The sequence below is a fragment of the Urocitellus parryii genome, chromosome 3 (assembly GCF_045843805.1).
Source record: "Urocitellus parryii isolate mUroPar1 chromosome 3, mUroPar1.hap1, whole genome shotgun sequence".
Taxonomy (NCBI): domain Eukaryota; kingdom Metazoa; phylum Chordata; class Mammalia; order Rodentia; family Sciuridae; genus Urocitellus; species Urocitellus parryii.
This window is the reverse complement of record NC_135533.1, coordinates 6260488-6275023: the sequence shown is the minus strand read 5'-3', so window position 1 is coordinate 6275023 and position 14536 is coordinate 6260488. Positions and strand designations below refer to the sequence as shown.

The following is a 14536-nucleotide window of genomic DNA, read 5'->3' as shown; positions in this document are numbered from 1 at the left end:
TGATTATTATTTAAGACGTCCCCCTTTAGGTTTTTGTAAGCCAAATGTGTATGTGGGACAAAATCTAAAAATATATAGTGGTTTTCGCTCTTTAACTTCCAACACATTCCTCCTTTTCCCCACCACCTTTCCACCTGCTTACAAGCCCAGGACTTGAGGGCCCAGCTAGTGTTACCGCTGTTTCCCGGTGACTGTCCTTGCTTCCCCGATGCTGAAGTATAACACCCGAGAAGCACCCCGAGGCAAGTTTAGGGTGGAAAGTAGAAGATTTATTAAGACAGCAGAAAAGACTTCTCCCCGGAGGAAGAAGGGGACCCAGAGGTGGAATCCGTGGAAGGGCGATGTCTTCCCCTTTTTATAGTTAAGGTCTTCTTTCACCTTTCCCACATTTTGTCGCTGTTGCTGTCCTTTGTTCTGTTATCTTGCAGTGATAGAATGTAGGTGGGGAGACCTGAAAGGTGAGGGGCAGTTGGGCCAGAGGAGTAATCTGGGCTGGAAGGACCTGGGGCGCTTCTGATTAGCACCTTCCTGTTTGCTGGGAGCTGCTCCATTAACATTTCTTTAGAATAGGCTCTGGGCCTTGGGAACATTAACATTTCAATTTCCCCAAGTGCTGCTCTGCTTTCCCGTTCGCATTCTCAACATGGCTTTCATTTTCGATTTTACTGGATATTAGACCTGATTTTCCTAACTATACTAACTACCTATCTTTAAATCTGGCTTCACTAGTGCCCTAGTATGGGGGGAGGGGCGCCGGGGACGGGGTGAAAGGTGGGGACTGGCGGGCCTGGGCAGAGTAAGAATTGGAAAAGATCTGGCATAATTAAGGCATCTTAGAAAGAGAGGAGTGGCCTCTCTCTCTGGGCGCCCTCAGGGAAAGGATTGGCAAGAGCAGTCTGAATCGGATAGCCTCAGATTCATTAAGCCCACACATTTATCAGTGGCCTGGCTTCCTCTGGGAGACCAATAGAACCCCCCCGCACCTGATCAATGCCTCTGCCTCGCCTGCCCTAACTCTGAGGCCAATCCCTTCCCCCTCCTGTGCTCTCAACCCGTTTCCTCTGGAAGCTCCAGCCTTGGATTTGACCTTTGTCCTGTGTAGTTAGCTTGCCCCTCTTCTCATTGTACTTGTTCTCTGTTTAGGGTTGCAGCCAAGCCCTTTCCTCCCATCTCCATCTCCAACACTTAAAGTATAGTCAGCCTTCCACAGCTGCAGGTTCTGCAACCAATGGGAGGTCATAATTATCAGGAAAAAATTGTGGGGCTGGAGGTGTAGCTCCACGCTAAAGCCCTGGGTTCAATTCCTAGTATTGGGGGGAAAGAAAAGAAAGAAAGAAAAAAAAAATTGTGTCTGCCCTGAACATGTGCAGACTTTTTCTTAAAATTAGTACTAAACAATAGGGCTTAGCAATTGTTTACATAGCATTTACATATACCAAGTATTATAGGTAATCGGAGATGATTAAAGAATGTGGGTTGATGTGTGTAGATCATATACAAATGCTACTCCATTTGATTTAAGAGACTGGAACTGGTTTCTTACCCCAAATGCCCCGAGGGCAGTTATTCTCCTATATTTGTGTTTTGGTACTGGGGATTGAGCCCAGGGGCAGTTTACCACTGAGTCACATCCTCAGCCCTTTTTATTTTTTACTTTGAGACAGGGTCATGCTAAGTTGCTCAGGGCTTTGCAAAGTTGCTGAAGCTGATTTCAACTTGGAATTCTCCTGCTTCAGCCTCCTAAGTCACTGGGATAACAGGTATGTACCACTGCACCCAGCCATATTTTTATCTTGAGGACTTAATGCTGGCTCGTAGTGAGTATTTCATGAATCTTTGTTAAAAGGTTGAATACACTGAGTATAGCATCCTAATAGGACAAAGCTAATTGGGAAGCAACAGGATCGGTACCCTGAGGTACACGAGTGGATCTTGGGTGAAGGTTTTGGGGTGTGCCCCTGGGCTATAGCTCTTAACAGACAGGTGTTTCCCATTTCTACCAGGTTGTAAAACCGTGGCCTGGTTTTAGTGCCCTGTGTCCTCATTGATGGTGATATAGCCTACAGACTCCTTTGGAGGTTTGAACTCACAGTCTGGGTTGCATTCTCCAGTCAGGAAGCAAGAGCTGAGGTAAGTCCCTTCCAGTGCTGACATGTGGAAGCAGCCTTCTGGGTTCGAGACAGTATCTTGTATGTCATTCCCGATGTTATCCAGCCTCCCACGTGGCACCTCACACGGGCCTTTGTTTTCATCTGATGTCTGGGTGGATGACTGAGTTCTGTGAAATAAGCTTGAGGGTGTGGCTTCTTTAGCCTGGGAGACTACTATCTGGAAGGATCGTCTCCTGACAGAGACTCAGAGCCAGGTGGCTTGACACCTGGGAAGTACAGACCTGCCATCTCCGGGGATTTGTAATATTTGACAGCACTCGGTGTCAAGGTGTCTAGGTTTTCCATCTTCCCTCTTGATCTCCTCTTGATCTTCTCTGAAGAGATGAGTCCTGCTGACTTCGGGTGCTGTGGGTGGGTGTCTAAGTCGCCTTCCTCAGAGTCTTCTCCATCACCAGGACGTGCATCCTGGCTCACTGGGCTCTTCCTCCTCTACTGTCTTCTTTTCTTCTCACTTCCTGTGTCTCCTCTGACTTCTGAGGGTCTTGTCCCTTCACAGTCCTGAACTCAACCTCACACCCAGGAAAGTGAATTGAAGGTCACAGCCAGGTTTTGGACTTGAGCATCCGGGTGGCAGGGTGTCCCATTAACCAAGACGGAGTGGCACGCGGGGAGAGCAGGCGAGGGGAGCTTAAGAGAGAGTCCTGATCCCCAGACAGACCTGGGTGCAGAGCAGAGCAGCCTGGGTGCAGGTGGGCCCAGAGAGGCAGCCTGAGGTGGGAGGAAAACCAAGACAGTGTGTTCCTACCTGAGGGGAAAGGGCATTTCGAGAGGAGGAAGTTGGGGTGGGGGTGGCAGAAAAGCCATTGAGTTAGGGGCAAGACCCCTAGAGGAGCAGGTATTGAAAGGAATGGGGGGTGAGAAAATAGCCCTCCTGGAGGTTTGTCTGTGACAGGAAAGAGCTTGCGAGGGCACTGGGGATGCTCCATCTGTGTTCTCTGCAGGAGGCTGACCAGCAGCACCTCTGGCTCAGGACCCTAGGCTGCCTTTTTTTTTTTAACAAATTTCGAGCCACATTGTACCTTTACTGCGCCTCCTGCTGCCCAGGTTTTCAAGACACAGCTTGGGAGCCCCTCTCCCTTTTACTAGTCTCTCCCCTGGGAAAACTGCCAGGACTTGTTGGTGAGGTCATTCCCTTCCTTGGGTGGCACAGACCACGTGGAACTTCTTGCCTTCTGCATGGCTCTGCATGTGTGAGTCAACACAGGGCTCTCGTCTACTTTACTTGGTATCTACTACACCCCATAGAAAAATAACCACGTGGGGCTGGGCTTGTGGCTCAGTGGTAGAGTGCTCGCCTAGCATGTGCAAGGCCCTGGGTTTGATCCTCAGCACCACATAAAAATAAATAAAATGGATTTACTGTGTCTAACTACAACTAAAAAATAAATATAAAGAAAAGAAAAATCACGTGCCTCCTGTGTTCTCAGACATTGAAAGAAAAAAGGGGAAAGTCCATCAGTTTGGCAAAGAAGATGCACACAGAAGCCTGTAATGTGCAGAGAGCCGTGGGGACCAGCCTCCAGAGTGCCCTGTCTGGCTAGAGGAGTGAAAGTTGCTCTTCACCTGGGAGTTCGTGGCCTGGGGAGTTGGTCCTGGGCCTGAGTTCACTCTCTTGCTGTGCCTCACCACTTGTCTCTTGACCTTCTTTCTCCTGTCCTGTCTGGGCCTCCCCTTCCCCTCAGTGGTCCCCAGAGTTAGGTGGGGACAGTGAGAACCGTGCTTTTCATCTTGCCTTGCAGCCTGGGCCTGTCTTCTCATTTCGCCAAGTTCCCAAGCATAATAGAAATGGAGAAAAGCAAAAAGGCCCGCAAGAGGCAGATCCCCTCCAGATTAGTGGGAAAGGAGCCCTCTGTGCGTGCCAGCTGCCCTGTGGCCAGACCCAAGAGCCCAGCTGCCACCTTGGCTTGTCCCAGCTCTGACTTCAAAACCACGGCCACCAATATCTCTCCTGGACTTGGCCTGCCACAGACTGAAGTCAAGCTGGAGTTTACCTGCAGCGAAGAAAATGCCGGCAGTGGCCACAGGAGGAAAGTCCGATCCCTCGGCTCCCAAAAGAAACGTGAAAGGCACTTGTCTCTGCAAAGGAGCAGCTCCTGGCCCCCACCCAGTGGTACATTGGTCCCTTCATCTGACTCGGGCCAAGTGTTCCAGGAGAAGCAGGTAGAAACTGCCTTTGGCCTACTTTCCTCCTGTGGGAAGAGAAAAACCCACTCCGTGAGGAAGCCTGGTCTTCACCCCGCCACTTCCCAGGCAAAGTGCCAGGCTAGCTCTGAGCAGAATAAACCAAGGACAAACTCTGGGATTCAGGGCCTCAGACTTGTGCCTGGGCAGGAGCCCCACACACAGCCCGAGAAGAGGAAAGTGTCCAAGCGGAAGGCATGTGGGTGCACAGAGGAAGGAGAGCCGGCAGGACGGAAGGCTAGGTCCTTGTTGTGTGGTGCTAGAGCTGCCCCCTCTACTCCAGCTCTGATTCAGCCCCAACCCCCCTCCCTGCAAATGACCAGTCCTGAAAGGTTGGAGGCAAACCAATCAAGAGAGAATGAGGAGGTGGTGCCAGCTGACCTCACTGTGCATCTGGCCAGAGAGGCGAGGCAACGCCACAAGAAGGGGAAGAAAAAGCGTTCTCATTCTATAGTAAAGAAGAAGTTGGGGCCCCAGCTGAACCTTCAGGAGACCCCCTGCTTGAAAAAGTTGGTTAAAGCTAAGAAAACAGAAAATCAGGGCTTGAATTCTTCCCCGCATTCCGCAGGCCTTCTGCGTGCCACAGGTCTGACACCCGTGTCGGACATCAGACAGTTCTTCACCATTGATTTAAAGAACAGCTGCCGAGTCCTCTGTACCTTGTGTCACGTCAGTGTTAGACCGTGCAAAACTGAGGGGCAGTCCCAAGCCTCAGGCCTCGTCCATCATCTGGCCAGCCAGCATGGGCTAGAGTGGGAGAGAGGGCTAGCTACCAGCAGCCCTGGCAAGGGGGTAGAGGACATGGAACAGGCACAGCTACAGGCCTTGCCCGTGGATGCTGCCAATTTTGACTCAAGGGGGCAACTGGTACCCGTACACCACCCAGACACTGTGTTCTTGGGACAACGTGGCAGAGAGCCAGACCTGGACAGACCTGACCAGCCGCTTTTGTCCTCATCACCCCTGCCTGCTTTCCCCGTTGCAGTCAAGGACAGGCCTAATGACACAAATGCCCCCGAACAACCCCACACGGAGACCTGGAACCATAGCATCACAGAGCTGCTGTGCAGCCTGGCCTTGCCCTTCTCCTTTGTTTCCTCCAAACCCTTTAAGAGGTTCATGGCGCAAGTGGACCCTCGCTACCACCTGCCCTCCCCAGCATTCTTCTGCGACAAAGCCTTGCCCCTGCTCCACGAGGCTGTGGGTGAGCAAGTTCTTCAGGAGATGCAGTGGGCAGAGGAGGGCCATGTTCACCTCACAGCCTCTATGTTGACCCAGGACTCCATGGTGAACTATATGGCTGTCAGTGCCCACTGGGTGGTGGTACAGTCAGGCAGCAAGCTTGAGGCATCGGGAAGCCTGAGGAAGAAAGCCCTGCTCTGGGTCCGAGGCCTGGAAAGAGCGACAGAGGACAGGCAGCCCGAGCTGCTGGATCAGATTAACCTGTGGTTGGGCCGTGGCTCCCTAAGAGCAGGTTTCCTGGTGTCTGCTGGCTGCCCTGACCTGGACCTGGCCCTGCAGGCTGAGGGCTACACCCTCATCCCTTGTTTTGCCCACTGCCTTGACTCCGTGGTGAGCAACTTTCTGTGTCACCATCATAGCGTCCAGATTATCCTGGGCACAGCCAGGGCCATCTACAGCCATTTCCAAGGCTCCGCAGAGGCCCGGAATCTCCTCAGCCAGCTCCAGCGCCAGTGTGGCCTCCCAGCCCAGCAGCCCTTCAAGGAGCTCTCAGACCACTGGAGCTCAGCCTACCACCTGATGGAGTGGCTGGTGGAGCAGCAGCAGGCCCTGCAGGAGTACTCGGAGAAACAGCAGCCGGGCAAGGCCAGCACTGCCCTCTCAGCCATGTTTTGGAGCCTGGCAGACAGTCTGGTCAAGCTCCTGCAGCCCTTCCAGATGGTGATCCGTGAGGCCAGCACAGATCAGGCCTCTTTAAGCCAGGTGTTGCCCCAGGTGCGCTATCTGCACATCTTCCTAGAACAGGTGCATCGGCACTTCCAGAAGCAGGGAGCTGGGGAGGTGGGTGCGGCCTTGCGGCTGGCTGAGGGCTTGGCCTTGCAGCTTTCCACAGATTGTCAGCTCAATGATCTCTTCTACCGAGAGGAATTCGTGCTGGCCACGTTGCTGGATCCCCGGTTTAAGGGCAAGGTTGAGGCCATCCTGCCCGTGGGGGCTGACATTGATCACTGGAAACAAGTCCTTGTGTACAAGGTGAAGGAAATTATGGTTTCCCAGTATTCCCTGCCCACCTCAGGCTCCCTGCAGCGCGCCAGGAGCTCTCGAGTGAGCACCAACAAAGTAGCCAAGGGCCCACGAGCCCAGAAGAAGGGCCAGAAGGAGCCTCTGCAGAAAGGCAGCGAGTCTGGCTCTTTCCTGGTCATCCAAAGGGAGAAGACCTTGCTGGAGCAGCTGGAAAGCGTGGGACTGATGGCTTCAGAAAGCAGCGGGGCCTCGCTGTCCACTGAGAATCACATAGCCAGTGTCATTGTCAGCCGGTACCTGCGAGAGAACGAGACCATCGGGGCTCAGGAGGACCCATTGTATTACTGGGAGAAGAAACGGAAAACCTGGCCAGCCCTGGCCCAGCTGGCCACAGTCTATCTGTCTTGCCCGCCCACAAGAGCCTTCTCTGAAAGTGTCTTTGGTGCCCTGAACAGCCCCATCATCACAGAAAAGGGCTCCCCGCTCAAAGTGGAGACTGTGGAGCAGCTCCTCTTCCTCAACACCAACCTGGAGAGCTTCCCCAACTACACCCCACCACCCCTCAACTGCTCCAGTACTGACCCTGCTGAGCAGGAGCAGGCCCTATAGCCGGTCTGCTGTGCTGGGGTGGGCAGACTTGGGTGTGTGCTAATAGGTTCCAGGAGCTCAGGAGCTTGAAGGTGTCCCAACAGTCTGCTGACCTCAAAACCTCAGGGAACCCTGCAGCCGCAAAGGGCAGAGGACATCTGCTTAAGCCTGTGCAATAAGGATGGGGACAGCTTCTTGGTTCTTGACAGGTTGCCACATTCTTTTCTGAAGTCATCTTCCAGGCCTGTGTTGATCCATTTATGTTCAGCAGTATGCATGGAAGGGCTAACATGCCAGACACAGTCACGTACACCGGTAATCCCAGTGACTCAGGAGTCTGAGGCAGGAGGATTGCAAGTTTGAGGTCAGCCTCAGGTACTTAGTGAGACCCTGTCTCAAAATTTAAAAAGGGCTAGGGATATGGCTCATTGGTAGAGTATCCCTGAGTCCAATCCTCAGTTCTGGAAAAAAGAAGTGGGTAGGCTTTCCTAAACAGTTATCAGGGCCCAGAGGTAGGGTATGAATTCAGCATCCCCCTCACACACACACACACACACACACACACACACACACACACTCCTGCAGCTCTCCTGAGGCTCCTTTCATTGTAGGAAGGAACCTCAAGGTAGAGTCGCCGGCTCAGGAGGCAGGTGCCTACACTGCATGTGCGCAATAAGCACCAGATTTGGGAATCCCAGAGTGGCCAGAGAGCTCCCGAGGGTGGAACTAACCAGCTTGCACCAAGAACTGAGCTCCCCCAGTCCTCAACAGGTCGTTCTTGCTGATACATGACCGAGTCTACATTCCACCCTTCCCTGGCCACTTGTGTCCTGCAGATCCCTTATTTATAAGAGAGAGGTATGTGTGAAGCCTGCTAATAACAGATTGCCCAGAGTTCTTGTAGGACCAAATATAGGACCTGAGAATTGGGATCCAGGAACCCAGTGGGGTTGGACAGAAGAGTTCTGGGCAAGGTGGTCACTAAGATGGGTTGGAAGAAAAAAGGTGCACACTCAAAACCCTCCCCTCGCTGGACTGCCAGCTGTGGAAGCCTGTCCAGTGGCCTTTCCTGGATAGATTATCAGCTTATTTCACTGTGACATTAATAAATTATTGAAAATATAAGGTAGCAGGGAAAGTTGGCCATAATCTTGTCACTCAGAGAGTCTATCTCAGTGGTTTGATATGGTCCCTTTTTTATACTGAAGTCATACCCTATGAGCTGTTTAATATGCAGTATTTTCATTTTGGCTATAACAATCGCATCCTTTAAATAAAGCTTTGTGAACACCATATTTAATGGCTGGAGTGTCGTGATTTGAATTCCAGATTGGCCTCCGTATTGCCTGGCTGTCCTCCCTGCCCATAGCACTCCAATAGGGACCTATGGAAGCGGGTGTTCACAGGCTCCCCGTAGGAGGTAAGGCTTGTTGAGGGAGGGGTGGTGGCTGTAAAGGGATATTCTTAATGTCCCCTGCTAGGAGTCAGGGTATTTTGTTCTTGAGGGCGGGGTATGCCCCAGACCTTCCCAGAACCCTGCCTGCAGTCCCGTACCCCCCCCCCCCCCCCCCGCAAACCCTGGTTCCGTGGACAGGGCAGGGTGGTTTCCCCTGAAGTTGCCCTAAGGGACAGCAGGTTGAGCTGAACTGCCATTCTTCATTTTGTGTGACAGCACTAAACGGACTCCCAGTGTCCTCAGAGAGGATGGAGAAGCCAGGCTGGGGGCACAGTGGGGGGAGGAAGGAGGTGGGTGGGAGGAAGAAGATGAGAACCACTGTGGTCCTGAGCTCAGAGGCTTGGACTCCAGAACCTTGTTTCTCACTGGGGGCATTTATGTCTCCTGGGGGACATTGGCAATGTCCAGAGACAGTTATGGTTGTCACATCTGGGGGAGGGGGCTGGTTCTATTGGTGTCTAGTGGGCAGAGGCTAGGGTTGCTGCCGATGCAGGAGGACCTTGCCCCAGCAATGGTAACACCCAGGTAAAGAAGGTCTCCGAGGAGCCTTTGGAGAGGGAAATGGGTGGAGGAAGGCTCCCAGGTCACTTAAGCCACTGAGTGACTTCTGAGCCTGCTCAGGGTTGAAGGGCTTCTCCTTAGACTTGGCTCTGTTCTGTCCAAGCTTACTCCATGAACATTGTTTTTTTCTGGTCCTGTTTCCTAGAAAGACGAACTGAGACTTGGTAGGGCAATGGGCTCATCTTCCCTTGTTCACCATCAGCCTTCCTCAGGAGACCGAGTGTCCATGTCACCCAATCCTCTTATAGACTGCCTGCTGCTGGGCCCAGAGGATGGTTCATTTCTGTCACCAGGACAGGATGGCTGCCACTTTGCAGAGACCAGGTTGGAGCAGTTGTGCGTGGACAGAGCCGTTCTCTTCTGCACCTCTGTCCACTGCATGCATGGGTGGGCACTGATGGTCCTGAGTTTGCCGAGGGCCACCTGGTCCGTGATCAGGAGCACAGTAGCTCTCTGTGGCCCCATGAGAATCGGTTTTGCTCTGACCACAGCCATATATCCAGCTGCTAAGGCCTAGACGAGGTGGCACTGGGGCTAGGTTCTAGCAGGCATGTGTCTCACCTAGGCGCACTTTGGGGCAGGGAAGGCCAAATTCCTAACCCAGTTGGGCCTTTCTTCTTCGCTGTTCCCTCTTCTATAACTGTTTCCTCTCTGCAAATGGCCTCACGGCTTTCAGGTGGTGATGGAGCACATCGGCCTTCTCACTGGTATCTCCCTCTACCCTGGCTCTCGCTTTCTTCAACGCCGGTCCTCCTTGAAAAGGGCCTTGCCCCAGTCCCTCAGGGGACTCCCTCTTTAGCCCTCTGCCAGCCTTGGTTCCAGCGCCCCTGAGACCGACTGCCCAGCCCCCAGCCTTGTCCGGCCTCATCTTGTCCAGGTTCAGCAGGTGTGGCCAGTACTGTGCTGTCGCTCCTTTAAGGCCTCAATTGTCCTCCCAGCCTCACTCAAGTAGCCCTTGACCTCTGTCCTCTCACTGACCATGGCTTCCTAATCACCATCCCAGGATAGTGCACTTTCATGGAGAGATGCCCAGAGATATTTCAAGTGTCCCCCGGAAGGTTAGCCCCTTGTACTGCACACCCTCCTTTACGCCTGAGGCCATTCATCCAGCTGCCTCTGGAGTCTGACACCACACCATCCCTCACACTTAGTGTGTACAGCCTGATGCCACCCAGTCCCTCACACTGTGTGGAACTGGAAGTCTTTTTTCTTCCCCCTGCGGTGCTGAGGGCTGAAATCAGAGTCTCGCATATGCTAGGCAAGTGCTGTACTACCCAGCCCGTTGGAGGTCTTCTCATCCCATTGTGTCCCCTCTATGTCTGGTCTGAGAGGCCCCTGCCAGTCACTTAGCCAGATCGCCAAATGTTCTGGCCTCTCCCCTCCCTGTCACTCTGTATCTTCATTGGGGTTGGGTCTCCATGTTTCTTTTCTACCATATGCACTGATGCTGTCCTGCATCCCCCTCTATGGGCCAGGGCCATTTCCTTCAGATGTGAAGTGGCTGCATCACCCCCTCTTCACATGCCCCACCCCACTCGTGTTGAGGGGATGCACACTTGCAAGGGATGACTGCCAGTCCTTTCGGAAAGAAATGAGGTGTGAATTCAGAAATTCAAACAACAACAAAACAGATTGGAGTGTTGCAGGCTGGGGGACTAGGTGAGGAACAGGTGTAATGAGGACAAGATCTATTCAGTCTCCTGACTCCCTAGTGGGAGTCCTTTAAAAAGTTTTTTGCTATGCCGGGGTGCGGTGGGGTGGGGTGCGGTGGTGCATGCCCGTAATCCCAGCAGCTGGAGACTGAGGCAGGAGGATCACAAGTTCAAAGCCAGCCTCAGCAATGGTGAGGTCTAAGCAACTCAGTGAGATTTTATCTCTAAAATACAAAAAAGGGCTGGGGATGTGGCTCAGTGGTCCAATGGCCCTGAGAGCCATCCTTGGTACCAAAAAAAAAAAGCTCTTTGCTGTTTGGGTGGAAAGAGCTGATGGCCAGGGCTCTGGGCCCGGATTCCCTGGAGAGGGACATAATCAGTGGTGTTGATCCTGTGTACTTGGGAATTCCAGTGCCCTGCACCCCAGGTCCTTCAGCAGCAGGGGCCAGGATCTCCTTTGCAGGCGTCACCTGCCCTTGGCCTGCCAAGAGTCTGGAGGGTTGGGATTGACTTGCAGAGCAGAGGTCTGCTCTTGTTTTCTTCTCTGCCTAAACCTTGACCCTTTGTGGGCAGCAGCACCATCGGCCCTGCCCCCAGGCTGCCTTCCTCATGCTGCACAAGCATCTGGGCTCCGTGTCCCATGGTCACTGCTGATTTAATGTGCCCTCCCCCACCTTTTGTTGCCAGCTTAGTTGACCACCCCTCCCACCATACCTCCCTCCAAGACTGGTTCCAAGACTCTCTGGCCTCCCCCAGCTTGCCTTTTGGGCAATGATGTCATCTTTGCAGCCGGCACTGGGCTGTCTGGCACAGTGATCAGTGCTGGTCTGCTGATCTGACCAGTTGATGTCAGAACTGGTTTGGGTGGGCAGGGGTACAGTGGGTGGAGAGCAACCCTACCTAGCTCACCTCAGCTTCCCTGGACCTCCCCTCCCTTGACCTCAGTTTTTGCCCTCATCTAGGATTAAAAGCCAACTCCTCAGGCCCTGCAGCCCCAGCCAGAGGGTGGGGAATTGGCCCCCAAATCTGGGAACCCTTCCCTTTTCTTTTGTACTGGGTATTGAACTCAGGGTCACTCTACCATGGAGCTTCATCCCCAGCCCTTTTTGAGAAAGGGTGTCACTAAGTTGCCCAGACTGACTTGAAACTTGTGAACCTTATGCCTCAGCCTCCCAAGTCACTGGGATTACAGGCATGTGCTATGTGCCTGGCTCAGATAACATTTAAAAATATATATATATTTTTTAGTTATAGATGGACACAATATCTTTATTTATATGTGGTGCTGAGGATCAAACCCAGTGCCCCACACGTGATAGGCAAGTGCTCTACCACTGAGCTACAACCCCAGCCCTAACATTTTATTTTATTATTTGTTCTGATTAGTTATACGTGACAGTAGAATGCATTTTGACACACTGTACACAAATGAGCACAGCTTCTCCTTCCTCTGGCTGGACCTGGTGCAGAGCCACACCAGTAGTGTGATCATACATGTATACAGGCATGTATATAGGGTAATAATGTCTCAGGAAACATTTTAAGTGAATGAAACAAGGTACAGTGTGCTTATTTGGTTTTCCACGTGCATCATTGTCCCAGGAAGGAAACATAAGAAATTGGTGAGGGCAGCCTCCTATTATCTAGTCAAAAATAAATTTGACATTTAAAAAATGAATACCTCACGACTGATAATGATGTATCATGAGTGGTTACTGAAAAAAGAAAATTGAGATTTTTGCCCCCAGTCCAATTTTTTTTTTTTTTTTGGCAGTGCTGGGATGGAAGCGCAGGCTTTGCTAGGCATGCCAGGCATGTACTCTACTACAAGTTGCATCCCTTTTTCTGTTGAGACAGAGTCCCACTAAGTTGCCCACATTGGCCTTGAACTTGAGACCCTCTTGTCTCAGCCTCCTGAGTAGCTGTGATTACAGGGATGGGCCACTGTGCCCTACCCCAGTGGATGGAACAGGTGACATTGGGCCTGAATTCTGTGCAGTGTGGCCCTAACTCACAGGGTGACCTGGGGCTGCTGTCCTTAGGCTGGGCTGTCATGGCCTGTCTTCAGGCCTTGGCTTTTAGGTCTTATTTGGCTGTTGATTTGTTGGTTCTGGTGGTAAAGGCTGATGGGACAGCCTTTGTGTCTTCTGTCACCTGCTGCAGAGGTCACAGTAAGTGCCTAATTGTGTGTCTCTCCTTAGGGACCTGCGCACCCTCCAGGTGTGTATCAAAACAGGCCCAAGGAGAGTGGAGGGTGCCTTTTGGGGGTGAGCAGCCAGCGGACCCAGTGGTGCCCATGTCCCTGTGACGACCTGTCAAGGCCCAGATCATCCAAGCCAGCTGTCCCATGGAACCTCCAGGTGAGCAGCCAGGAGATGCTGAGGGGCCACGCATCACGCCCCAGCTGCTGAAGTCCCGCACAGGCGAGTTTGCTCTGGAGTCCATCCTGCTGCTGAAGCTGCGAGACCTGGGGCTGGCCGACCTGGGCTGCCTGGGGGAGTGCCTGGGCATTGAGTGGCTGGACCTTTCAGGCAACGCACTTACCCAGCTAGGCCCTCTGGCCTCCTTGCGCCAGCTGGCTGTGCTCAATGTGTCCAACAATCGCCTGACCGGGCTGGAGCCACTGGCCGCCTGCGAAAACCTGCAGAGTCTCAATGCTGCAGGCAACCTGCTGGCCACTCCTGGCCAGCTTCAGTGTCTGTCTGGGCTACGGGGCCTGGAGTACCTGCGGCTCCGGGACCCTTTGGCCCGGCTCAGCAATCCTCTGTGTGCCAGCCCCTCTTACTGGGCTGCGGTCAGGGAGCTGCTGCCCGGCCTGAAGGTCATCGATGGGGAGCGCGTGAGTGGGCGTGGCAGTGAGCTCTACCAGCTGTGCCGCGACCTGGAGAGCTCCTTGCGCCCCAGCTCCAGCCCAGGCCCCAGAGCCACGGAAGCCCAGCCCTGGGTGGAGCCTGGGTACTGGGAGCTGTGGCCCACCCGGAGCAGCTCCATCCTGGAGGAGGCCTGCCGGCAGTTCCAGGACACACTGCAAGAGTGCCGTGACCTGGACCGCCAGGCCAGTGAGAGCCTGGCCAGGGCCGAGCAAGCACTCAGTCCTGCGGGCACTACTTCTTCCTTTGTTTTCTGAAAGTGCTCCCCGCCAATATCACCCCCAGGGCAGCCTAGCAGATGGCCCTCTGCTTACACCTCCTTTCCTTCTGCATTGTCTTTGAGGTTTCTTGTGCTGGTCACTGGCCTTAGGAACTGGGCCTTCACTTATTCCTGTCCCAAGGGTAGTCCCCCCCTGCCATGAAAACTTCCCTGCCCTCCCTTCACATGTAACAGGGAGGGACACATCTCCTAAATGACCTCCAGTAGGTGGCACACAGACTGTGCACCAGGCAAGGGGCCACTCCTGGTTGCTCCAGTCTGAGACTTAGTGGACGGGATACTTCTTCCCAAGGCTATTGGTGAGAAAGGCAGGGAAAGGCAAGCAGCCCAGCTATTTCAGGCAGAGCAGAGTGTCAGAACATTCCTGAAAGCTGGAGCCCACCCACCTTCTGAATCTGCCTATCCAGATGACTGTCCTCTGTGGTTCCTGGCCTGTGCCCTCCCCAAGTCCTCCCCCTTTCTCACCCACCAACTCTATTAAATGGCTCTGTGTCCATTTGCATTATTGTGTGTCCTTGAGTCTGCTCTTTCCCCCTCTGCACAACAGGCTCCATGGAGCCGCTGGTGTCTAG

General features: G+C 53.2%; 2 protein-coding genes across 2 annotated transcripts; both read left to right on the top strand.

Moving 5' to 3' along the window:
• The first annotated feature begins 1715 nt into the window (after nucleotides 1-1715).
• On the top strand, nucleotides 1716-14386 carry Lrrc61 (leucine rich repeat containing 61). The gene is made up of 3 exons (XM_026411187.2): nucleotides 1716-1760; nucleotides 2004-2130; nucleotides 13016-14386. The coding sequence occupies exon 3, from the start codon at nucleotides 13162-13164 to the stop codon at nucleotides 13939-13941; it is 780 nt and encodes a 259-aa protein (XP_026266972.2). The 5' UTR covers nucleotides 1716-1760; nucleotides 2004-2130; nucleotides 13016-13161; the 3' UTR covers nucleotides 13942-14386.
• Nucleotides 6252-7166, top strand: Zbed10 (Putative protein ZBED10P). Its single transcript, XM_026411216.1, has one exon. It carries the CDS (start codon nucleotides 6252-6254, stop codon nucleotides 7164-7166), a length of 915 nt encoding a protein of 304 aa, XP_026267001.1.
• Nucleotides 14387-14536: the final 150 nt, after the last annotated feature.

Bases quoted from the DNA above. Each gene is read 5' to 3' on its own strand.
- Lrrc61 (XM_026411187.2), top strand. From the start codon at position 13,162: ATGGAACCTCCAGGTGAGCAGCCAGGAGATGCTGAGGGGCCACGCATC.
- Zbed10 (XM_026411216.1), top strand. From the start codon at position 6,252: ATGGTGATCCGTGAGGCCAGCACAGATCAGGCCTCTTTAAGCCAGGTG.